Below are 27499 nucleotides of genomic sequence, written 5' to 3'. Positions count from 1 at the left end.
AAACATTCTCTTCAGCTAGAAGGAATCCACTTAGTCTGGGAAAATTAACATAAAAATGTGAATGCCCAATGGCTCCTGAAATTTTCCAAAGGCTTTTGTATTTTAGACAGAGGCTACTTTGATAATCCAAAGGAGTCTCTAATCAGAAGAATTATCAGAGTGAAACAAAGGTCATCAATATAGTTGTAGAAAGAATGGTATTTCAGAGAAAATAAGTTATTAAGAAATTGCTCCTTCCTAAAAAAGGGGAAAAATATGCTTTCTTTCCACTTCTGCACTCATAGATCTAACATTTAAGATTAGATCAAGTGTGGGGAGTTTGTCCCCATAAATGTTCCTCCAGCTATGAAGTGGGAGAAGCTGCCATTTGCATGGATAGGTCTTTTGGAAGGGAGCTGTTTGTAAATTGGGGATTGCCTGGATCTTTCACATAGAACAAAGGTATTCCACACAGGTTAATCAGGAGGAGGAGTGAACCTTATTTTTTCAATGATTTCATAATTTTTTAAATAAAAAATATATTATTATTAAGCACTGTTCTAGACAGTGGAATTCCAAAGGAGAATTTAGTTTGTATTAACCTTCGTTGTGAAGTGTTTGCATATAAAAATCATTCCCAGAGAGTCATTAATTTAATCACTCCCTTTGACATTAAGGACACAGAATAAATAAGCCAGCCTCATAGAGGGGCTCACAGGCCCGTGACAAAGATATTTTTCTATGCATATTAAAGACTTATAATGCCATGAAAAGTCCAAGTATGGGATACCTTAGTTAATTTAACCTGGTTTTGCAATAGGCATGTCATATTTGTTGGAAATTGAGAGCACTTGAAGCAGATGACCGACTTTATCTTGGAATAAGCACTTACCCACCTATCCACACACAAATTTCTCCTCTGTTTCAGTTTCATGACCAAACTCTCAGCTCCGAGAACACGATTTCTGGCTAATGGGAAGACTAAATTCTCCTGCACAGGTAAGTCTGCTTGATGGAAATCTGTAAAACTTTCCAGAGAGCATCTCACAAAAACAGCCAATACGTCTCAGTTGGATCTATAGTAAAATCCATTCATCTGTTTTAGTTCTGATTCTGTTGAACTAATTAAAACTCTATCCATTTCCCAGGCCAGAAATTCTCTAAAGGAAGAACAACTCAGGGTGTTGCTAGGGATTCTGTTTTTCACATGCAGGTCTCCAATGTGGGTAAGGAACCACCTCCAGGGGAAAGAGCCCTAAAAGGATGGAAGAGTGTGTGTGTGTCCTGTCCTCCTGCCAGATTTTCTGAAGAAAATGGAAAGCAGATTAAGAAGGCACGCCAACTTGAAGATCTGTGGAAAACTGCAATTTCACTTTAAGTAGTAGGTGGCAGTGGGGCTAGATGATGACTAAGAAAAGAGAATGAAAATGAGGAACACATGAAACTTGGAAATACTGAAAAGCAGAGGCTTTCCCAGATAAGACAAAGGGTGTGCTAAAAATTTGCTATAGAAACATACAGGCATAAAAATTGGTGTCACTTCAAGATGCCTAATGGACCACTAATGATGAATCAGGAAACATGAGAGGCATCAGGTGCCCCACATGCGGAAGTGGGCAGCCCCTTAGAGCCCCTGGGGGTGGCCTGAGGGGCTGGAAGGTCCTCTGGGCTTAGAGAAGTCAGATGTCATAGGACTCTGATCTCCTGCAGATCAAATCATTTCTATGTATAACAACCCAAGTTGAATAAGCTGTATAACTATGTTTCAAAAGATAGGCTGCTGGTAGGTCACACCATGCTGCCTTGCAAGGTAAATGCTCCCAGAAACATCTTATAGGTATTCTTCCTTTGTATCAGGCATCCTAAATAACATGGTTACTTTAATAGAAGAACACTTGGATTAACTTTCCTAAAGGCAATCTAAAAATTGTTCACAATAGTAAATTGATTATAATGGAATGAAGTCAAGTTCCAAGCCAAACAGATTTACTTTGAATGAAGTATTTAATGTATTCTTTTATTTCTTTTTTTTTAAGATTTGTTTTTTGATGTGGACCATTTTTTTTTGAAGTTTTTATTGAATTTGTTACAATATTGCTTCTGCTTTATGTTTTTGGTTTTTTGACCCCAAGGCATGTGCAATCTTAGCTCCCCAACCAGGTATCAAACCTACACCCCCGTATTGGAAGGCGAAGTCTCAACCAGTGGACCACCAGGTAAATGCCATTCTTTTAATTCTTAAATTGCATTTCTTTCTTGATTTTAACAGCTAGGTTTGAAGTAGGTTATGAACTATCACCTGAAAATAGTTGGGGAAACATGCACAAAAGTTAGGAAGAATCCGACTCTCAGATTACCAGTCTAAAAACCGAAAATTTTTAGTTGTGATGATTAAAACTCTCAGAAAATTCCATCTAAATGAACATTACAACTCATATTTAACAGAATTTATTATGGTCACTTCAAGTAACAGATGAGCAACACACGAAACATTCTTTCTGGCTAGGAAGTCATACTTGCTTTCAAGTTAGACATTATTTTTATCTAGATGATATTTTTAAATAATATTAAATAAATAAGACTTACCTATAGTGGACAAACCACTTGACATCTCAGTATCTTAGGCTGTGTCTAAGTGATGCCAAGATTAGTATCAACTTACTTTAAAAAATTTAGTCATTCATATTTAATAACACAGAAACATATTCAGAGTATTTGTTATGTTAAAAAGTGACTAGTTATAAAATCGTATGCACATCATGGTTCCAATCATATACAAATGTGTACACAGATGAATATGTAAGTTTTCATATATATACACACACAAATAACACATATACACACAAACAATATATATACAGATACACAAATAAATATGCAAATGTAACTGGGAGATATGCATGTATGAATATGACTAAAAGTAATTATTACTTGATTAAGTAAAATAAATAAATACACATGCACACACTTGCCTCTCTTTTTACAATTGGACATCAAACACAACATTCAAACCAACTTTAAATTTTTTACTTCATTTTTCTATCTGAAAATCATTTTGACAGAATAAGCATTTAGACATTTAAGAATTTAGAACGTATTTTAACAAATGACCTTTCTTCATTTTTTACCAGGTTGTAAGGAGGTATCATTCTTGGGATACAGTAGTGGTATTAGGGGAAAAAACAAACAGACAAACAAGCAAACAAACTAATAACACTCCCTCACTTTACGTAGTATCAGTTTTAGGTTCAAAGGCAATTACAGATTAGAATCACTTTTTTAAAAAAATCACTAAAATTCACATTTAAACTATTCTAAGGTATTAGGCAGAAATTTCACAACAGAGTCAATGGTGATTAGGAATTTGGTGTCTACTCAGCTCTTATTTTGTGTGTTTTATCAAAAGTAGCATGCTAGGTATTACTCACTTTGGGGCCTTGTAGTCCTGGTTTTCCTGGAGGACAAATACAGGGAGCTGCCGTTGAACCAACATCACTGGGACCATTGAAGCACTAAAAGACAAAAATGGAGATAAAGGCACACGGCAAGACACATACATATGTGCACATATGCCTGTGTATGTCTGTATGTGTGTGTGCAATGGTAAAGATATCTTATGTTTACTGTCCAATTTTATTTAGCCCAATCCAATAAGAAATTCAGAATCACAAAAAAGCTATGAATACTAGATACATTCAAACTACATAAAAATGAGTTATATTTATCTAACATACTTACAATTGTTGGAAGGAAGCTAAACAGTCCCGCAATGCAAATATTACCTTAAGGAGAATAATAGTATCCAGGCCTACCTCACCGTTCTGAAAGAAAAACAACGACAAATGTGTTTTAAGACATGTTTCTAATTAAATTTCTAAATTATCTTCCTAATTTACAGATATTTCCTTGTCCAGGGCAGAGATAAATGAAGTATCAAAACCAGCAAGAGCTAAAACATTTGCTTGCAACGATCCTAAAAAATTAGCTACTTATGCTATTCCCACATTTATAATAGGATAAAGGAAGGAAATTAGCAATGATGGAGAGTGTGCTTGGTATAACGGCCACACAGGAACAAAAATACCTCAAGGTGGGGTTTATACGCTCTCTTGAACTTTCTGGGAATCACTTAAGAACTAGAGAAAAAGCCAAAACACATCTAAGCAAGTTGCAAACTGCATGCATTTAATTTTTCTTTTTTTTTTTTTTTTGCGGTAAGCGGGCCTCTCACTGTTGTGGCCTCTCCCGTTGCGGAGCACAGGCTCCAGACGCGCACGCTCAGCGGCCATGGCTCACGGGCCCAGCCGCTCCGGGGCATGTGGGATCTTCCCAGACCGGGGCACAGGTGGACTCTCAACCACTGCGCCACCAGCGAAGCCCCTGCATGCATTCATTCAATTTTATGCAATTTACTAAGCAATCTATTTCTTACTGAATGACGCACAATTTTAAAATAGGTTAATAATCTTTCCAAACAATAACAGATTAGATCAGAAAATGAGAAGGTGAGACAGAAGATGAAAAGGGTAAACAAGCCTGAAAAAGTCATACCTGAGAGTGAGGAAGGAGCCATAAAAACACAGAAAAGTGGATGTGAGAACACAGAATCTACAATCTCACCCTATGCTTCTATTATATGGGGGGTCATAGTCATGGCACAACATCAATGGAGAAATAGCAATAAATCAAGTATGTACAACGGACTCTCAAAATGAAATAACTTCTTAATGCTTTTAGGAGAGATTTATATTCCAAGTTATAAGTATCTTAAATAAACATTACAGTGTTTAAACAAAAGAGATTTATATTCCAAATTATAAGTATATAAAAGTTACAGTGTTTAAACTACTACTTAAAGTAGAAAATCCAGAATGAATCATTTCTAGAAGCTTCCATCTTTGATTTTATTACAAATCCTTCAAATGTGCTGCTCTATGTCCTCAAATTTTCAGGATATGGATCCATAATTTATTCAGTTTGATAGGAAATAAGAAAATGATGACAGCATGACTATACAAATGAAAAGAACTACGTAGGGCTCAAATATGACTGGAAATCCACATTGTCAAAAAGTTTTACAACATTTTACCTTATTTTCACGAGCAACAATATACTGTTCCTTGCCCAGGGGAAAAGGGATTGATCTCACACACACACACACACACACACACACACACACTCACACACGTATATGATCAGACTCTATAACATTTTAGCTTATAATCTTTTTCTTCCTAACGCATTAATGAAAATAGTTAAATAAATAGAAAGTTGCTTATATCCTAGAATTATAAGAAAATCCTACTTGGGTGGCAACAACAACAGAAAGAAAAATTTATACTCATTATGGTTTGAGAAAACGTGCTAGTAAACAGGAAAATGAATAATTTTCCACTCTTCAGAATTGTGCCACGTGAGGTATTTCACCCACACATTTAATAAAGTATAGAAATGTATTTTACTTACTGGACATTCAGACAACGAATTCTGTTTTTCTAGAGCAGGTCTATCCCTGCTTCACTTGATTAGTGGAACAATCAATCTAAGATGAGAAAATATTTCCCGTGGTCCTCCATTTACACTTGTACACATTATAATTTTATTTCAATTATGAACCTCAGTGTCATTTTATTTGCATTGACAATGAAGAAACAAATTAACTCTATATGTTAAATTAAAGCTCGTATATTATCTGCGTTTTATTTCTTGCTTTGAAAGTACTGAAGCAACACTTAGGAAAATATAATCCATCCTACTCACAAATCCAGGAATCTCACATGCTGTCTCCCGGTTGTTCTGCTCTGGGTCACAGTAGATTCGTAACTTTTGGACATCAAACTAGAAACATAAAACCAATCAAGTTAAAGTTGAGGCCCAAGCAAGTTGTTTTATAAAAGCAACTCACATACACAGAAGCAGCCAGTGTAGTTAGCAGTCGTGTAAGATATAGATCGAAACACTTAGCTTCGTTAACAATAAAAATACAATAAGCAATAAACATACAAAATTTAAATACTTAACATATAATATAAAGATGTGACACAACAAAACTCCTAAGAAAAACTTCCCTAGCACCAAAAACAAACCTCTGACTTCTTTGGGAAACCCAGTGGAGCTTTTGTAGTATCCTTCTATTAAGAGCTCATCTAGACAGCATTTCCTAGACAACTTAAAAGCTTTCCCAGGCTTTCTGTGTTTACCCTACATCTCTTCACATCCCTGATTGCACAGAGTTGGGTCAAGAAACCATCTTTAGTTTCAGAGATTTAGTTCTTGGCACGGAGTATTGTGTGATGAGTAAACCCAGCACCTGTCACTATTTAAATATTTACTACAATTTGACGTGTGACACTAATACATAGAGACCATATGTGTAATCCTACATTTGAATATGACACAGTCTTCCCTTAATAGAAACAGAGTAGGAAAGACATACCTTTTCAAATAAAGGATTTTTCAAGAAATGGCTATCTTTTACATACACACTTCTCAACCCACACACAGATACTCGAGTTTAAAGAGATACCAAAAAAGTCACCGTTTTGTTTATGAAGAAAACTGACATGCATTAATCTAATTTTATCCTCACAGCTGCAAAGAAATTTTTACAACCCCCAATCACAGCTGTAATCCTTTCCCAAATTCATGATATATTCTATGCTTCTCCTGGGAAATATGAAATTGATGGTCCATAAGAACATAGAATTCTACCCTGCACCTAGGGGAACAAATTTCTAAGAATTATTATATTAAGTTTGATTTTTCATTTTAATACACACACACAAGCACACAATTTCACTAATGAACTGACCACATTTTCATTGTCTCTTAAAGGAATTAAGTTAAATACAGTTAAATGGAATAAATACTATCACCAAAGCGCCATTTTATATAATACGAAAAGCAGATCATTTTTATCCACCTGAACGGTTTCTTCTTTCCCAGAGTATTTTCCAATTTGGGTTTGCCCACTGATGAACATCCCTAAAACTGGATGTAAGGGCTTGCTTTCAATTTGTTGATCATCAATATACAGAGTTACATCTTGTTCGGTTACTAAGAGACGAATCTGATGCCAGCCTTCATCAAATAATGTCTGTAGGGAGAAAATACAGCAGATTCATAAACAGAGTTCCGAACAATCTTTTCGTTTCTTTGTTTCTATTCTGTTGTCATCAAGTGTAAATCCACACCACCCAGATTGATCGTATCATATTCTAACTCACCCTGACCCAAGCTGGGTCTCAAAGGCCCCCCAGCAATTATTTTAATCCCTAGCTGCATTTCCATTTCACATCCCAAAGTGGCTGTACCAAAGTATTTACTGAAACAACTCCCTCAAGGTCACAGATAAGTTCCTAATGTCCCAATCCAAGTGGCTTCTTTCATTTCCTCATTTTATTTACTTCATGGCAACTGTGGACCCTGTAACTAGTCCATCCGCATTGATGGTCTCACTCAGCTTCCGTGATTCAAACCATCTTGATCACCTTCATTCCTTCTTCTACAACTGTCCATTCTCTATCTCTTTGAGGGTTCATCTTCCTCAACCTGCCTTTTAATGAGGGCATTCCCCACAGGTCTGTCCTTGACCTTTTCCATTCTCCCCTTGATGATCTCATTCATTCCAACAGTTCAGTTATAACTTTTATGGAATATCTCCCATATCCACATTGACAGCCTGGACCTCTTTCTCACATATGGTACCTATAATTCTAACATTGGCTAGAATAATTTTGCCAGGAGTTTCACAATCAGTCTGACAGAGTATATAACAAAATGAACTTGAACTATCCCCCAAACTTTCTTCCTCTCCTGATTTCCCTGGGATAATAGTATCCTCAGTTTCTAAACCATACAAGTGCCTTTACCTCTTCCCCTTCCCTCAGTTGCCATAACAAATAGATGCAAAATTCTACAAAGGATGTGTCTTAAACACGACTCAAATTCACTTCTCCATTGCCATTCTCATTGCCATAATTTAGGCTCATAGATGTCTTGCTTTATTTGAATAATTTTCAAACACATCTCAATCCCTATCCCTTCCCTCTCCAAGCCAACCTTCTTACCTCTACTAGAATTAATATTATTAATTTCTGTATTCCTAGGACCTAGCCCAATTCCAGGAAAGAGTCAAAAGTATTCTACGAAAGAAGAAGGCAAAGAAGGAGAGGAGAGAGCTACTTTGACCATGACACGCCTGTGATCAAGACCTTTTGATGGAATCCCGTCATCCACTGATTGAAATGCAAAACCCTTTGTACAGTTCCCACGTCCATGCAAACTGAACTTATACCTTTCTAGCTTTTGCTCTCATGTATCTTATACTCCAAACACAGGGGGCACCATGTTCTATTCTATAAATAAAAACCCTGCATTTCACCACACATGACTACTCAATAATGAACCATTGACTTCCATGTCCTTCTCTCTCTCCAACAAAATCCTGTACATTCTTCATCCTACATTCCAAAATCCATCTCATTTATGAAGACTGGCCCACATTTTGTATTAGAATCCACTTTTCCTTCCACAGTCCACTAACTTTTCGTACTTCTATTAGATACCAGAAGCACTGAATATCCCATTATAAATAAATTCCTTGAAGATTAGAAACATGCCTTATTCATTTGTCATTTCTTACAGAACCTAGCACATTGCTTTTAATGAAAATGGTAGACAACAATTTTTTTAAAAATTTATTCTGCTTACCAAACGAAGAAATTGGATAAATGCATAATTTCATGTACAGCCTTGTATATTTCCTAAATTATATAATGTACAATTTGACTATCATAATTACAGAAATAATCAAAATGGAGTTGATTTTATCATGGCATCTATATTCTGAACACATCTGACTTGAAAAATACACTTTTAGTTTATGAATTTTATTAAATATATGCTCCTTTTGGGAATATAAACTGTCCTCCAAATAAATGTGAATTCTGTACATATTTCCTACCTGTATTTAATGTTCTGACAAATATGAATTTATCCCAATATCCTGTAGGACGTGGCAGTACAAAATAGACAAACACAGACTTTGAAAGTGACCAGACCTAAATTAAATTCCTGATGTCACCACTTACTAGCCATGTTACTTGGAAAGAGAACTTAATATCCTTGAACTTTGGTATTTTATCTTTAAAATAAGAGCAATAGCTTCTTCCTTGGGTGATTATTATAATTAAATGTTCCTGGCATCTAGAAGCAGGCACTCAAAAATGTTAGTTCCTGCACCCCTTAATCTCATATGAATTAAAAAACAAATTTTCAGGGGCTTCCCTGGTGGCGCAGTGGTTGAGAGTCCGCCTGCCGATGCAGGGGATACGGGTTCGTGCCCCGGTCTGGGAGGATCCCACATGCTGTGGAGCGGCTGGGCCCGGGAGCCATGGCCGTTGAGCCTGCTCGTCCGGAGCCTGTGCTCCACAATGGGAGAGGCCACAACAGTGAGAGGCCCACATACGGAAAAAAAAAAAAAAAAAAAAAAAAAAAAAAAACAAATTTTCACTAAGAATAGAGTTGCCATATATGATCCAGAAATCCCACTCCTGGACATATATCTGGACAAATCTATAATTCAAAAAGATACATGCACCCCTATGTTCCTAGCAGCACTATTTACAATAGCCGAGACATGGATGCAACCTAAATATCCATCGACAGATGAATGGATAAAGAAGATGTGGTACATATATACAATAGAATTATTACTCAGCCATAAAAAAGAACAAAATAATGCCATTTGCAGCAACATGGATGGAACTAGAGATTATCATACTAAGTGAACTAAATAAGACAGAGAAGGACAAATATCATACGATATCACTCATATGTGGAATCTAAAATATGACACAAATGAAATTATCTACGAAACAGAAACAGACTCACAGACACAGAGAACAGAACTGTGCTTGCCAAGGGGAAAGGGGGGTGGGAAAGGGATGGGCTGGGAGTTTGGGATTAGTAAATACAAACTATTATGTATAGAATGGATAAACAACAAGGTCCTACCGTATAGCACAGGGAACTGTATTCAATATCCTGTGATCAACCACAATGGAAAAGAATATGAAAAAGAATACGTATATATATATATGTATAACCGAATCAGTTTTCTGTACAGCAGAAATGAACACCACATTGTAAATCAACTCTACTTCAATGAGAAAAGAAACAAATATTCTTCCTTTGTTCCTTTTAGTCAATGAAGCAAAATTAAAATATGAAATCAATATTTTTTCAGTCAGGTTCAAATTATGGCTCTCCTCCCCCAAAACACACAAACCTGATGGTCATTCTCCGTGAATACCATAATCATACCCAAGCATCTTTACCTTAACACGAGGGGCAGCAAAGTTGACCAGTTGTGAGCCATTAATGATGCTGGTTGTTGTAAATAATAAAGTTTTATCCACTCCATTTAAGGTGACTGCTATTTGTGGCCTTCCGTCAACGGTTAAAATTCTCCATAAATCCCACACTTTCTTGACCTTAAATCTCTGAGTGGAGACAAATACATATGATGGAGGAAGACCTTCTGGGAAAACGTTGCTGGAAAAAGAAGAACATGTATGAGCTTAAAGAATTCTCAACATGTCTAGAAAACGCTGTATCAACACATAACATTCACCTTGTGAGTTCTGATAAATCAACTTTTGATGTCACTTCATATCCTTTTATCTTTGTGGGTGAAAGCTGAATTCGTTTCTTAGCCTTTTTCTTTACACCCAAGCCTAAAAGAATATCAAACCCCTTCTCATCACGAGCTGCCACTGGAATTCGTGTTGGACAGACAGATTCTATAAAGCAAAAGCAAAAGGGGTAGAAGTTGATTAATCATGGGTTACTTCAACAAAAAGAAAATCAAGGGAGGAATATTAAAGAACGTAGAATTATAAAATTTCTATATGTACACATATGTATGTAAATGCATTTCTGAGAAATATGCGGGAGTGTATTTGGTATTTGAGAATGAAGTCTCAATTGCCTTCTTTCTCCCTAAAAGGGGATGAAAGAAAACAGAAATGTAAAAGGTACATTTGTTCATAGATTGTTTTAAGGGCAACACTATGCTGAAATTTACACTTCACTATTTTGAATATGAGGCAACCTAACACCTGGCCAGTAGGAGAGGGCTGGAGCAGGATTCGTGATTCTCATCCAAGATTTGCTGGTAGTCACGCACCCTTGGATAATGCTCTTAAATTTCTTGGATCTAGGAGATGAATTCTGATTGCTTTCTTGCATTCCCAGCATTTGAGGGGTAAGAAATGTGTGTTGTTCCCAATATTCTTTCCAGTTCTAGCAGTTTATAATCCTACAGTTCAAATATCTTGGTTCTCTCACTCTGGAAAAAACTTAACTGTACGTCTTTTCTGTTCATGGAAATTCTTCAAATGGGCCTATTATCTCATCTATGATTAATCAGATTATATATTATATTAATCACATTTATAAGTGAATAAAGACTTTTTCCTTAAGAAGAATCATTAAGGTTTGCATTATACAGTCATTTTTTTAAATTTAATTTTATGTTTTTATACAGCAGGTTCTTATTAGTTATACAGTCATTTATATAAATTACAAAAATGTGATATGCTTTTCAATTCTCTGGGAAACTAGTGTCTCAAATTATGTGGAAAATTCTGTTTGGTTGCAATGCTATTAAACTGTCATACTGTAGGAATGCTGCAATATTTTCAGATTCTTCCAAGGCCATCGTATAATATACACATTGAGCCTGACTGCTTATATTTTATAGAGCAGCTAAGAGAATAAAAGAACAAACTCCACTAAATGTACTTTAAGATAATCACTCTCTTACAAAACATTAAGAAAAGGGAAAAGTATCATATTTATAAAACAGTAAAAAGTAAGGAGATGAATTTTATTAGCCCAATAATACTGTCATAACTTGTACCATAGAATATTAGAAATTAAATAAAGGTTTGATATAAATAAAATTAGCTGTATTCCTGGGAAGGGAGGGGCATTTTCCTCTTCAGGTCTGAGGATGCTGAGTTTTTGTTCGTTTGTTTGTTTGTTTTTTAAGTAGCTTTACTGAGGTAAATTGATACTCAGTAAACTAAACATAAAGTTTACCATCTGATTAGTTTTGACATACGTATACACCTGTAAAACCATTACCACCGACAAGATAACGAACATATGCATCACCCCCAAAAGTTTCCTCATGTTCATTGCAATCTCCGTCTGTCACCATTCACTACCCCACTCCCATCCCCATTCTCAGGCACAACTGATATGCTTTCTGTCACTACAAATAAGTTTGAATTTCGTATAGTTCTATAAAAATGGACGCATATTGTATGCACTCCTTATCTGGCTTCTTTCATTCAGCATGATTATTTTAGATCCACTCTGGTTGTGTGTTTCAGTAGTTCATTCTTTTTTGCTGCTGATTAGAAGTCCATTGTATGGATATATCACAATTTAGCTGTATACTTATCGATTGACATTTGGAACATTAATATTGGAAATAAAATAAAAGTTTGATAAATAAAAGTAGATGTGTTCCTGGGAAAGTAGGGGTATTTTCATCTTCAGGTCTGAGGATGCTGAATTTTGAAGGGACCTATTCAGTCACATTCTTCTTCCTCTGGGAAGCTTAGAGCTAACTGATGGGAAGATACAGGAACCAGGCAAACAGAAGATGCTGGTTAGAGGTGTGATCCAGTGAGTCTGGTGAGACTGTACACGGGAATTAACCACCCCCGCCTGGCAGCCCAGCAGGGCTGATTCAATCCCCACCCACCTCAGGAGCAGGACTGCCTGTTAAGTTCACATATGATCTAAAGAGGAAAGGGAACACCAGCTCCACAGACCTGCTGATCCAAAGGGAAGAACATCTAAGGCACTTCGACAGCTAGGACCAGCTTCTCTTATCAAACTCCCTTATCTGAAAATGCATCTTCTCATCAGTGGTAAAGAGTGAAAGAAGGTGGGGAGAGATCAGAAAAGTCAATCTATATACTCATTGCAGCATCAGTTTTAATTTTGAAGAATGAGAACCAAAAAGAAATTGCCTGAGTCAAGGAAAAAGCCAATTCAGGTGAATTTTGAGCAGAAGAGTGACAAATCAGACTTCACTATTAAACCATATTTGCATTTTGAAATAATCCCTATTCTGACAAATATTATTCCTTTACTACATTACTGGACTAGTGTTTTATTTAGCAAACCTTTTCACCTCTACTTAAAACTGAGATTTGTTATAATTTTAAAACTTTTTAATATAAAAATCAAGATGACTTATTAAAAAAAAGTCAGTCTGGCTGAAGTCCCTCCACATGAAAACATAAGAAGCAGGGAATAAGTGTCCCAATAATACTGTATGACTGAGTTGAAATCATAAATCAATAAACTAAATTAAATTTTTCCTGTCATTATGATGCAGGGTTTGTTTCTAGCAGGGGGCAGGGTAATATAGAACAATAGGAGGCCTCACTTCAAATGCACTTGATTTAAAACTGCAAAAGAAAGAAGTTCAGCTGAAAAGAAAATGTGTTAAACATTACATCATACAAATATTCAGATCTGAATTGCTCCTCTGATTTGCTTTACAAAAGAGAAGTTATAAGATGGTAAACAAAGAGCTCCAACTGAAGACCAGAATCTGAGGTTTAGACCTCAGCCTCTCTCTTAACCTCTCATGAACCTCTGGCTTCTCATCTGTGAAGTGAGAATAATGATCTCCTTCACAGGGATTTTTTGGGGATCAAATGTGATGATGTATGTAAAAATGCTTTGTAACTTCAAAATAGCATGCAAGTGGGGGAGATAAAGCAAGTATTATGTTCATCCTTTTTCTTTAATCAAATTTTTGCACTGTATTCTAATCCCCAGAATTGTATAGGAAACAGTGTGGCATGGTTCGTGAAATCAGGAATGTAAATTAACAATCACGATACAGCCAGATTTTCATTACCACCTAGCACAACTCATTAGGAGAAATGTATTTAGATAATTATATTTTCCTTTTTTTTTTTGGCTTTCAATTTTTTTTAATTGTAAAATATAGGTAACATAAAATTTACCATTTTGACTATTTTTAAGTGTACAATTCATTGCCATTAACTACATTCAAATGTTGTATAACCATCACCACTATTTCCAGAAAAGTTTTATTATTCAGAAACAGAAACTTTGTACCCATTAGACCATAACTCCCCATTCCTCTCTCCTCTCAGCCCCTGGTACACCCGTATTTTTTTGAAGAAATAATTTTTCTTCCGAATTTGCTCACCTACAAGAATAATAAAATACCCTTACACATGGAAATTGAAAAGTAAAATGTAGTTAAAATGCTCAAATACAGTTTGTATGTTTGCATATACCTAGCTATAGGAAACAGATAAAAGAAAGTTTCCATATATAAAAAGCTACTTTGATTGCCAACCAACAATTCTTCCACAAACTTCTAGGGAAACAGAGGTCAATAATTAACTTCCCTATTGTGTAGAAAAAAAGAAATCTATGTATAACTATACAAATACATACAGAGAGGGGAATGGATACTGGAGTTAAAAACTGGAACTTGGAAGCTGTCATTTTAAGTACCAGGAAAATCAAATGCTAAGACAGAGTCAGTTGGGACTTGCTATAACACATACAACAGGTAAGTAGAACAATCTAGATAAAGCAAGTTAGTTTAAAGGAGTGCATTCAGGAGCAAGAACCAAAAGAAAAAACCTCAAAGCCTTAAGTTCACAAATGGTTTCCTACACAGACTACACAGTTATAATTTTATTTGACTTTAATATATTCAGAGAGTATTCAGAAAAGGAACACTTTCTGGGGTGGAGCACACATTAGTCCACTTATTTTAAACACTGGGGGTCCAGTAGTAATTGCTATTCTGTTAAATCCCAGGGCTTAGTAGTATAAGTAATTTAGTCTTATTAGGATCATTAAAATGTGTTTTATTTAAAATCCTGCCATGGACAAGAACACAAAAACTGTGTATCTCTTGAGTCTAACCAGGGAAATCACATGTGTCTAGCTACAGCTTTCTACTTATAAGTTAATATGATAGGGGGACAATCACATTAATTAATAATGAACACATTATTCCTAGCCTAGTTTATAAGTGCCTACTTAATCCAACTGCAAGATTATTTGTAAGTCCACCCTCTGCAGAAGTCACATATTTTAACTGACAACTGGGAATTTTATAAGGAGATTTGTGGTCAGAGACCAAAAGTAATTTTAGTGATCCAGACCCGATAATCCAATAAAACTTAGTTGTCTATGGTGCCCCTGGTACAGTTTAGGTCTGTGCAAGCCAGCTTCTTTAAACTTTCCTGGATTGAACTTGGTTTTAATGGTAAGGCAAACATGAGTATACGTGCCAAAGATACACAATCCTCAATGGCATTCAGTGGCAATTTAAAACATTTGTTTTCCTGAAGGTCTATTATATCACCATGGACTTTAACATCACGTACAAATTTATAAAAAAGGAGGCACATTCACCAAGATTGTGATAACTTAGACTACATCCCATCATATTGGAAATACACTAAAATAACAATAGCAAATCTGAAATAAATTATCCAAGCAGAAATTCTCTTACTAAAGCCCAAGTTCACAAAGTTTCTTTTCTCATCACATGACTGAATGATCTCATTCTCTTTTACCAGCAAGTAATCCCACTGTTCTGAAATATAGGTTGATTTAGAATCCTTCATCAGAGGAAGATGTCTGCCAAACGCATGGCTGACAGTGGGACATAGTAAGTGTAGATTTTTATAACAATCCTTTCAGTGGTGAGTCAATGGGATCAATAAACTCCAATTAGCCTTAAGTACAACTTATGCACAAACCAGAAAAGTCAAAATCTTTTTCACCAGTAAGTAGCCTCACCAACATAGAATATATTATTTTTCAACACTAAGAAAAAAATATAAGAAATGGAAACCCATCCTTGCCTTAAAAAATAGCTAAGAAGAATACAATTTTAAAGGCTTACAAAATTACAGAATAACTCATCTGGTTTTGCCATTTTTCATTGTAAAGCCATTGATTATGTAATGAAATGCTTTTTTTTTTTTTTTTGGCTGCATTGGGTCTTCGTTGCTGTGCGTGGGCTTTCTCTAGTTGCGGTGAGCAAGGGCTACTCTTCATTGTGGTGTGCGGGCTTCTCATTGCAGTGGCTTCACTTATTGTAGAGCACGGGCTCTAGGCACACGGGCTTCAGTAGTTGCAGCACACGGGCTTAGTTGCTCTGTGGCATGTGGGATCTTCACAGACTAGGGCTCGAACCCATGTCCCATGCACTGGCAGGTGGATTCTTAACCACTGTGCCACCAGGGAAGTCTGAAATGTTTCTAAGTTATTTTTTCCTCTGACCAAATACTATAGATGAAGAAAGGTAGTGTGTCTTGCCTTTACACGTATCCAGACAATAGTCTGTGTCCAATTCCTGAAACTCATTCTTTACTCCTTTTCTTTTCCATTTTTAATTTGAATTGGAAGAACTTTTGTCAGATATTACATTTATGCATCTTTTAACATACAAACTCTATTTTTTTAAACAAACATCGATGCATCTTAACATGTTCCTCTGCTGCTCTAATATCTAGCATACTGATATTAACGTTCATTAGATGTGGTCTCTCTCACTGACAGGGCTAGCCTTCATAACCAGTAGGATATTGTAGAAATGAAGGGGTGTGGCTTCCAAGTCTAGACCATGAAAGACGCTGCAGCCCCCCCTTGCTCTCTTGGACCACTCATTTCGGGGGAAGCCAGCTGCCATGTTGCAAGGATGCTCCAGCAGCAACTTGGAGACGTCCATGTGACCAGGAACTGAAACCTCCTGCCAATAGCCAGCACTGATTCACCAATCTTGTGAGTGAGTCACCTTAAAAGCAGACCCTCTAGCCCCAGTCAAGCCTTCAGCGGCCTGCCGCCTCAGCTGACATCTTGACTGCAATTCCTTGGGAGAACCTGAATCAGGACCATTCAGCCCAGCTTCACCCATGTCCCTGATCCACAGGAACTGTATGAGATAATAAATGTTACTATTATTTAAACTGCAAAAAAATAAAATGAGATAAAATAAGGTCTCTATCACCAAGGTTGGAGTCAGCCACTTAGCCTAAGATTTCACTTCAAGAAAGTGATGTTGACAAAGTCAGGAACCAAACCCAGATCTCGTTCTGACTCCAGAGATTGGGCTGGACCACCATATTCATACGGCCTCAGGTTTAAAAAAAAAACATTCAAGTGCTTTACTTTAATAGACATTGTGCTTACCGAATTTTTTTAAACTTTTTTATTAAGATACAACCTACATTCAGTAAAATGACTTAATCTCAAGTATACGATAGTTCAATTGCCACACACGCCTACACTCACATAGCTTGCCTCAGACAAGACACAGAATCTGTCTAACACCTTGAAAGCAACCTCATGATCCTTCACAGAGGATAACCACCACCACCAGAAGCCACCACTGTTATGATTTCTGTCCCCATTGATTAATTTAGTTTTGTCTGTTCTTGAACTTAATATAAATGAACAATGCAGTATCTTTTTTTAAAATTTGACTTCTCTTGCTCAACATAATGCCTGTGGATTTATCCATGGTTTAGCACATAAGAGTGATGTGGTTTTTGTTGATGGTATTGCTGTGTAGTATTCTACTATATGAATTATACTATGATGTACTTATATCCATTTTTCTGTGGGCAATAATTTGAGTTGTTTCCAGTTTGGGATTATTTTAAATAAAGCTGCTATGAACATTCTTGAATAGTCTTTTGGTGAACATATGAACTTATTTCTTGTAGTTAAATATCTAAGATAGAATTACTGTTTCATAAGATAGAAGTACATTTGCCCTAATAGATAATGTCAAAGACTTTCCCAAAGTGGTTGTACCAATTTTCACTCCTACTGGCATGCCAACTGTCACTTAAAAAGGATGAAGCTGTTATGAGCATAAAATAGGTAATTAGGTGATAGCTATTATACATCATATTTTAGAGAGAAAGGATGGGAGAATGAGCATTTTACACAAGCTTTAAATATTCCTAAGAAAATTATTGTGAATGTTTTCTTGTTTATTCCTTTCCTAGAAATAATTAACTTATACAGCTGCATCTAGATCCAATCATAAACACTGAGAGAAAAGTCTGTATGCTATAATTTTTATATTTTCTGAATCATGCCATAGTCATCCTACTTTTTCCAATTTAATACCCAAACATTGCTTTGCACATAAAATATAAACATATCATATTCCTTTATTTGAAACATAGCTCTAGCCTCTCTAATTAAATGAATGGAAAATTCATATTTTTGGATATACTACAAGCTCTTGACAATGTAGGTTGTCACCAATTCAGATTAGATTTAAATTCTTTTAACCTACAGATAGAATACACAGTTATTCCCCTGAATATTCTATGAGGTTTAATAAAATATTATACTCCATCATATCCCATCTGCCAAACTTCACCCCACCTCCCACCTCTCATTTTTCCATGCCCCATCTCTGTGGTTGTGAATTCAAGCATATGTGTACCAATAGTGGAGAGGCAGAAGGGAAGGATATGAGTTTCATGTGAAGGCAGACAAGTTAATCACATGTTATGAAATCATGTAAGCTAAAATACTCACTACCTCCAAAAACAACTCAGTTGTCCTGGCCATGGCACCTGATATGTGTACCTTTACCTTTTATGTCTTCTACTGAAATGGAAGTTAAACTGAGTAGGGTAGAGTAATATACCAGGCCATTATTACAAAGTATTATAAAGTATTATAAGATTGAAATTAGATAATCAAATTATCCAGCAATCACCAAGCAAAGAGTCATAGAAAATATGAATAATTCTCGGTGAGAGAAAAAGAAATTCAGAAGTCGTGAACATCATTCCAAGTTAAAGTGTATCATGGTGAAAAGCACTGGAGGGAAAAAAGTCACTAAGTTTTTGGAATGAAAGACACCAAAGTTCCACTTGGGCAAGTGGTATCCCTCTCTCTCTCTCTCTCTCTCTCTCTCTCTCTCTCTCTCTCTCTCTCTCTCTCTCTCTCTCTCTCTCTCTCTCTCTCTCTCTCTCTCTCTTTCTATCTATCTATCTCTATCTCTATCTCTATCTCTTTATCTTTCTATCTCTCTGTCTCTCAAGATATGGCTACATTTGCACAGCTAGTTGCTAATTCTGACCTCTGGTCCCTCTTGAGTGAACACCATATACTCTTTTAAGAAATAGATAAGTTTCCTGCCTCATCCAAAAGTCAAGATAGTGGAAAATGGAACAGTAAGAATACACAGGCAGTTTTCTAGGACCTGCTCTTGTAACTACCCACACCTGTGCACAAGCAAGTTCAGCTCACCTGAATCAAAATATGGGCCTTGGAACCCCATCATTCAAGCCACAAGCTGTTGGAAGCCCTTGAAGACATCTAAGGAAGGTATCTTCCAGAGAACAAGGGGAAATTACTTTCTTTTCCCTCCTCATTCTGTTGCACCAAGCCCATGCCTGGTTGACTCATAAAAAGAACAGAGGAGTGAAGTCAGCAAGATGGCAGAATAGAAAGTCCCAACCCACATTCTCCCACTGAAACACAGATTGGACCAAAATACCTTTGTGAGATTCCGGTTAGGAAGCTGAAGTTCCCCAGGTGAGCACAAAGCCAAGAACAGCCTCAATGAAACAGGTAATTAAGAATAATTTTACCTTACCCACATTAGTCCCTCTCCAAGCTGACACAAATAAGTGCCAGGAGAGATGCCCTAGCTTATAATGACTCCCTCAGGAGGGAAAAAGAAAAGTGGAGCATGCATCCAATGCTCCAGCTTTCAGCTTGTCTTGCCTCATTTGCAGCACTGAAGGAACCAGAATCTTTTGGATACCTGTGGACTGCTCAGAACAAATAAAACTGGGAGGGTGGCTTGTTGTGGCTGGCATGGCTCAGCATGATCAGAAGACACAAAACCTGAGACTTCTACCTCAGAAAGAGAAAAGAGTGGAGCATGTATTCAGCATTCTAGATTTTCAAAGGGCTGCCTGAAAGAATGATATGGTCTTGCCTGACTAAGGGTGCTGACAGGGAACCAGCACACCTGGACATCTGATGGCCACTGAGAACAAAGGAGTGGGAAACTTGTGGTTAGAGAACTAGAGAACTTGAAGTATTACAGACAGACACCAAAGGGACAGACACCAAAGGGAGTGAAAGACTGTGAGCTCCTGAAAAAGAAACCAGTCTCTCTAATTAATGAATTGCTCACACAATTCCAGAGAAATCACATCCCTCCAAAAAAGGTTTCAGAATCTCTAGCCAGAGTGATTGCTGAGGGATTTCCCCTGTGCAAAGCCAGTTGGTAAAGACTGGGAGAGGTAACTTTTTTTCAAATGTGTGAATCTTGAAACAAACTATGAGATACATCACCCAATCAAAGGAACAAAATAACTCTCCAGATACTGACCCTAAAGAAAGGGAGGCATATTATCTGACAAAGAATTCAAAATAGACATCATAGGATGTTCTATGAGCTCAAGAAAACGATACATCAACAAAGTGAGAAAAAAGACAGAAAATGTAAAGGAGAACCAAACAGAAATTTTTGGAGCAGAAAATAACAATTGAACTGGAAAACTGACTAGAGGCATTCAAAATCAGCCTTGATCAAGTAGAAGAAAGAATCAGCAGACTTGAAGAGAGGTACTTTGAAATTATCCAGGCAAAATTTTAAAGAATGACAAAGATTGAAGAAAGCCTAAATGTCTTATGCCCACCATCAAGTAGACCAATATATAGATTATGGGAGCTGCAGAAGAAGAAAGAAAGAAGCAAGCTTGTTTAAAGAAATAATAGCCAAAAACTTTTCAAATCTAGGAAAGGAAATGGACATCCAGATTAAAGAACTCAAAGATATCCACATCAAGACACATTATAATCAAATTGTCAAAAACCAAAGACAAAGAGAGAACTTTGAAAGCAGCAAGACAAAAGCAACTCATTATGTACAGGGTACCCCATGACACAATCACCAGATTTCTAAGTAGAAATCTCACAGGTTACAAGGTAACGGGATAATATATTCAAAGTGCTCAAAGAAAAAAAAAATGTCAACCAAAAATACTGTATCTGGCAAAACTGTCCTTCAAAATAGAAAGAGAAATAAACACTTTTCCAGATTAAAAAAGGCTGAGGAAGTTTATTACCACTAGACCTGCCTTATAAGAAATATTAAGGAAGTCCTTCAAATTGAAAGGAAAGAATATTAAACAGCAACACAGAAGCACTGGAAAGTATAAAACTTGCTGATAAAAGTAAATATATAGACAAACTCAGAATACTGTAACAATGGTATTTAAATCACTTTTAATTCTGATACAGAAGTTAAAAGACTAAAGTATAAACTATAACTGTGAAACTGTACTAATGAATACACAATATAAGAGGATGTAATTTGTGGCATCAGTAAAAAAGTGTAAAGAGGGCAGGAATAAGCAAAAATACAGAGCATTTGTAGTTATCAACTTAAAATAGATTGATATAACTATATGATGTTTTATGTAACCCCCATGGTAACCACAAAGAAAATACCTATAGAAGATATGCAAAAGTATATTAAAAGGAAACAAAGCATGTCACTACAAAAAAATCAATGAAACACAGAAGACAGCAAGAGAAAAAAGAACAATAAAAAAAAGCTGAGTCAGAAAACAATAAATGACAGTATTAAATCCTTCCTTATCAGTAATTACTTCAGATGTGAATTGATTAAAATCCCCAATAAAAGGCACAGAGTAGCTAAATGGACTTAAAAAACAACAACAAGATCTATACTATCTGCAAAAAATTTACTTTAGAATTAAGGACACACACAGGATAAAAGCAAAGGGATGGAATAAGATACTCCATACAAATGCTAACCAAAAGAGAGCAAAGGTGGTGACACTTACATTAGTTAAAAACTGTCAAAAGAGACAAAGAAGGACATTATACAATGGAAAATGGTCAATTCGCCAGCAAAACATAACAATTATAAATACATATGCACTCAACAGTACAGCACCCAAATATATGAGGCAAACATTGACAAAACTGAAGGGATAAATAGACAGCAACACAGTAATAGTAAAGGACTTGAATGCTCCACTTTTAATAATGGATAGAACATACAGACAGAAGATGTGTCTGGAAACAGATCTGGAAACAGAGAATTTGAACAACAGTATAGACCAAATGGATCTAACAGACATATATAGAACAGTGACCCACCGCCACCCCCCACCACCACAGCAGCAGAATACATATTATTCTCAAGTACAAATGAAACTTCTCCAGGATAGATAACATGTTAGGTCAAAAAAAAAGTCTTAACAAATTTAAGAAGATTGAAATCATACCAGGTATATGTTCCAACCAAAATGGAATGAAACTAGAAATTAATGACAGGAAGAAAACTGGAAAATTCACAAATATGTGGAAATTAAACAATATGTTCTTGAAAAATCATTATGTCAAAGGGGATATTAGAAAGTATCTTTGAGATAAACAAAAACTAAAACACAACATACCAAAACTTATGGGATGCTGCAAAAGCAGCAGTAAGAAGGAAATTCATAGCAATAAAAATCTACATTAAAAAATAATAAAGATCTCAAATAAACAGCCTAACTTTACAAGTCAAAGAACTAAGAAAGAACAAACTAAGCTCAAATTAGAAGAAAGACTCTCAGATAAAGAAAGAAATCATTGCGCATCACTTTTAGGCGGTCCTGAAATAAGCAGTGTATTGCAGAATACACCTCCGAGGAAACAGGAGGTCCATGAAGATGAAATAATCCATGTGGGAACAAAGAGGTGGATAATATTTTGTACCACAGTACAGTATAAAAGGGAACGATATTAGGAAATAGTAATCCTATATGCTAAACACCTCAAAGTAGAAGTTAACTATTTGCCCCAAAAAAAAAAGTGAATTTGTTAAATAATCAAACACAAATTACAGGATGTGAAGAAGCTGCAATACAGCAATGCATTAATTTAGTGCATTAATCATAATCTAATACAGTACAAAAAGTCAAGTGCAAAAAACCCTATATCTTCCACAAGTACAGTTTCAAAAAGTACATTTTAAAAGATGTCTCTTGTACAGTTAGCATGCGAACTGAACAGACACAGACATTACTTACATTCTTTTTCTGAGTGTAGATGAAGAAATACTTGGCAAGATTTCGAATTTGATTTTTTTTTTTTACAGATCATACATTTTAGCTGAAAGAATTTTTACCCATTTTCACACAGCAACTCTTTCATGGGTATTTTAAAATTTTTAAATAGAGAGAATGCATTTACCAAAATACAGATCTACAGGAAAAGTGTCTGAAGCAAATACTAAACAGACATATTTAATCAAATTTATATTTTAGGATTAAGATGAATGGTAAGTGGGACTTCCCTGGTGGCTCAGTGGTTAAGAATCCGCCTGCCAATGCAGGGGACCACAGGTTCAAGCCCTGGTCCTGGAAGATCCGACATGCCGCAGAGCAACTCAGCCCACGTGCCACACTACTGAGCCTGTGCTCTAGAGTCTGCAAGCCACAACTACTGAGCCCATGAGCCACAACTACTGAAGCCCGCGCGCCTACAGCCTGTGCTCCTCAACAAGAGAAGCTACCGCACCGCAACTAAGAGTAGCCCCTAACCTAATGAAGAATAGCTCACCGCAATTTGAGAAAGCCCGTGTGCAGCAATGAAGACTCAACGCAGCCATAAATAAATAAATTTATAAAAAAAAGAAAAAAGATGAATGGTAAGTGAAATTTCACCATGAAAAGTCTATTTTAATAATGAAATATACCTAGCTTGAAAGCCAAAGAATTCTAACAACATATTAAAAATCTAAATCGCTTTGACCTGTTCAACACAACACAACAAAAGGCAACAGTCTTATTGTTAGAGATTCATAAAAAGAATAACTGTAGGGCTTCCCTGGTGGCGCAGTGGTTGAGAGTCTGCCTACCGATGCAGGGGATACGGGTCCGTGCCCCGGTCTGGGAAGATCCCGCATGCTGCGGAGCAGCTGGGCCAGTGAGCCATGGCCGCTGAGCCTGCGTGTCCGGAGCCTGTACGTCCGGAGCCTGCGCTCCGCAACGGGAGACGCCACAACAGTGAGAGGCCCGCGTACCACAAAAAAAAAAAAAAAAAAGAATAACTGTAATGACTATTTGTACTTACTTGTTAGTACCTTTTTTAAAGTTTTATTAAAGAAAATGCTTAATCTTCTATGCTTTTTTTCTCTTTGTTTTAGTTGTTTAATATTTCCATGCATTTTATTTTTTTGTTTGTTTTTGTTTTTGTTTTTTTGCGGTACGCGGGCCTCTCACTGTTGTGGCCTCTCCCGTTGTGGAGCACAGGCTCCGAACGCACAGGCTCAGCGGCCATGGCTCACGGGCCCAGCCGCTCCGTGGCATGTGGGATCTTCCCAGACCAGGGCATGAACCCAATGTCCCCTGCATCGGCAGGCGGACTCTCAACCACTGCGCCACCAGGGAAGCCCTTCCATGCATTTTAAAAGAAAAAATCCAAAAAGCTTTAAAATGTTTTTCTCTACCATACCTCCCAAATATGAAGAAAATGAAGGAATTAATTTGTTTTCTAAGCCACAATCATTTAGAAATTTTTCTATCAAATGTGAACCAACCTATTTGTGTCTTATTTTGTAGGTAAACTGGGAAAAAAGTATTTCCATCTACATGAACATTATTTTTAGGTGTACAGTATATTAAGTGCCTATAATATTAAAAATAAAAGATATGAATAGGGCTTCCCTAGTGGCGCAGTGGTTGAGAGTCTGCCTGCCGATGCAGGGGACACGGGTTCGTTCTTCTTTCTCTAATTGCTTTAGGTGCAAGGTTAGGTTGTTTATTCGAGATTTTTCGTTTGTTAAGGTAGGATTTTATTGCTATAAACTTCCCTCTTAGAACTGCTTTTGCTGCATCCCATAGGTTTTAGGTCATCGTGTCTCCACTGTCATTTGTTTATAGGTATTTTTTAATTTCCTCTTTGATTTCTTCAGTGATCACTTCTTTATTAAGTAGTGTATTGTTTAGCCTCCATGTGTTTGTATTTTGTACAGATATTTTCCTGTAATTGATATCTAGTCTCATAGTATTGTGGTCAGAAAAGATTCTTGATACAATTTGAATTTTGTTAAAATAAAAAAAAAAAAAAAAAAAAAAAAAGATATGAATAAATTATTCTTCCCCCAAAATAATGTGAACACAAGCATGTCTATACACTAACAGGATTAATGTTTACCAAAAACTGGAACTTTCCCATGGGGACCTATCATACACATGAAGTCAGATTTTATGAAATGATACAAACATAATTAATAGACTGGTAAGTACTATATTTTCAAATGTTCCCTCATTGCTGGTGGGAGTTTAAGTTTTTCTCATGTGGAATTTTTAACATTCTTCCAAAGTTTTAAAAATGTTAGTAATTTGATCTTTGTTTTCTGAAGAAATGATGAGAGATTCCCATTCAGAATTAGGTAGAGGAATATTCACTGTTATTTGTATTAGAAAAACTTAGAAATAAACCAAACATACAAAAATGGAGAAATTATTAAATAGATTATCTTAAAAGATTGTCCACTATGATATTAATAGAGTATTAAAATTATATACACAATAAGAGTATAAATAATATGAAAATAGAGTATGAAATTATATATACAATATTATCCTTATTTAGACACATGAATAAACTCTCAGACACATTGAAATCAAAAAAAGGAAAAGATTAGGATGAAAAAGACAAAATCTTGTTAACAGGAGCAATATGATCATGTGTGGTTTACATATATTTTAATTATTTAGGTGTTTTATTTTCTACCATCTCCACAATAAACATATTGTAATTGAAAGGAAAACACAAAATATTATATTTTCCAACTGTAGATTTTGTAAGAAAGCAATTGTTTCTAAAAACAAAATTTATCCAGAAAAATATAGCACAGAAATGTGTGCTCACCTCATTTCTAACTTAAATAATTTGACATTAAATATAACCATCTTCCCCAGTTCCCAAATGAACAGGTTATACCAAAATGTAAGAAAGCATCATTATTACTTGTTTCCACATTATATTAAGGCTTACCTTCACAAAGTTTCTGCTTCATCACCTCCCTTATTTTGGATATTGCAATATAGTCTTCCACATAAAACACATAAGTAGATGAAGGCTTGTTGGCAATAGCTCTAAGTTCTGCGTCTTCTGTTTCTGAACCAACACCGATGGCAAATAATGTTATTTTACTGTCTCTTGCTGCTTCTGCCACATCCTTGACTTCATCTTGGGATTTACCATCTGTAAGGACTACTGCTATCTTAGTCAGCAATCGTGAAGACTTGGCAAAAAGGTAATCAAGGGCAAACTGGATGGCCTTTCCAGTCTTTGTGTTTCCTCCCAAGTAGTGTATGGACTCCATGGCTGCCATCAAATTCTCTCCTGATTCATGGCTCCCAAGGGGAATCTCCAGGACAGGGTAGTCACTATACTGAACCACTCCAACCTGAATAAACTTCGGTCCTATGTCAAAGTTTTTTGTGATATTGACAAGCCACTTTTTCACTATTTCAAAGTTTTCTGGGCCAACACTGTAAGAGCCATCCAAGATGAAAACTAAATCTGTTGGAGCAGTACGACAACCTAAGTGAAAAAGAAAACCATCAGAGATATATGTGTTACATAAAAAACAAAAATTAGAGGTTTTAAATGCATGAATTTTTAATTAACCAGACAGGGGGAATCCTTTCACATGTATATACATAAAGTCGCCACAATGTATAGTTTAACTATCTTATAATTTTATACATCAATTATACCTCGATAATGCTGAATTTTTTAAAACAAGATAATAGTAACCAGTTCATAAGAGCTTTGTGAAGATTAACTATGATACACTGCCTAGCTTATAAAAATTCTTTATAAATGAGGGCTATGATTTTTGTTATTTTTTAATTAGCTTGTCTTAATTTAAGTATTAATGATTCAGCTTTAAACAACGGGAGAGGCCACAACAGTGAGAGGCCCGCGTACCGCAAAAAAAAAAAAACAAAAAAAAACAAAAATAGGGAATAGGGGCTTCTCTGGTGGTCCAGTGGTTAAGACTCTGCACTTCCACTGCAGGGGGCACGGGTTTGATCCCTGGTCCGGGAACTAAGGTCTCACATGCTGTGCCATGTGGCCAAATGAAAAAAAATAAAAATAGAGAATAAAAAATGGATGCTGTATATGAATATGATATCTAGATATTTCTTTGTAGGGGCAGGTATTAATATAAAGCAATATTTTATTGTATTTCTTCACTGAATAAATGAAAACAAAAAATTTTAATAAATGAATGATTTTCAGCTATAGACTAACATCATTGCTTTAAGTTATCAGTGAAATATGTTTAGTTTAATGCTAACCTGAAATATTTATAAAAATTTATATAAACCAATGAATGTGG

At 36.0% G+C, this 27499-nt stretch overlaps 1 protein-coding gene across 1 annotated transcript in view; it reads right to left on the bottom strand.

The window, feature by feature from the left end:
- Positions 1-27499, bottom strand: part of COL21A1 (collagen type XXI alpha 1 chain) — a 129885-nt gene that overhangs the window by 97983 nt on the left and 4403 nt on the right. The window contains exons 2-8 of the mRNA XM_007471192.1: positions 26143-26694; positions 10616-10784; positions 10320-10536; positions 6902-7075; positions 5740-5817; positions 3792-3800; positions 3408-3491 (exon numbers count right to left, since the gene is read on the bottom strand). Of these exons, the coding sequence (XP_007471254.1) occupies positions 3408-3491; positions 3792-3800; positions 5740-5817; positions 6902-7075; positions 10320-10536; positions 10616-10784; positions 26143-26694 (1283 nt within the window). The remainder of the gene's footprint in view (positions 1-3407; positions 3492-3791; positions 3801-5739; positions 5818-6901; positions 7076-10319; positions 10537-10615; positions 10785-26142; positions 26695-27499) is intronic.

This window comes from Lipotes vexillifer, unplaced genomic scaffold (genome assembly GCF_000442215.2).
Source record: "Lipotes vexillifer unplaced genomic scaffold, Lipotes_vexillifer_v1.1 scaffold302, whole genome shotgun sequence".
Classification (NCBI taxonomy): Eukaryota; Metazoa; Chordata; class Mammalia; order Artiodactyla; family Lipotidae; genus Lipotes; species Lipotes vexillifer.
Note: the sequence above shows the minus strand (reverse complement) of the source record. Positions and strands in the feature narration are given on the sequence as shown.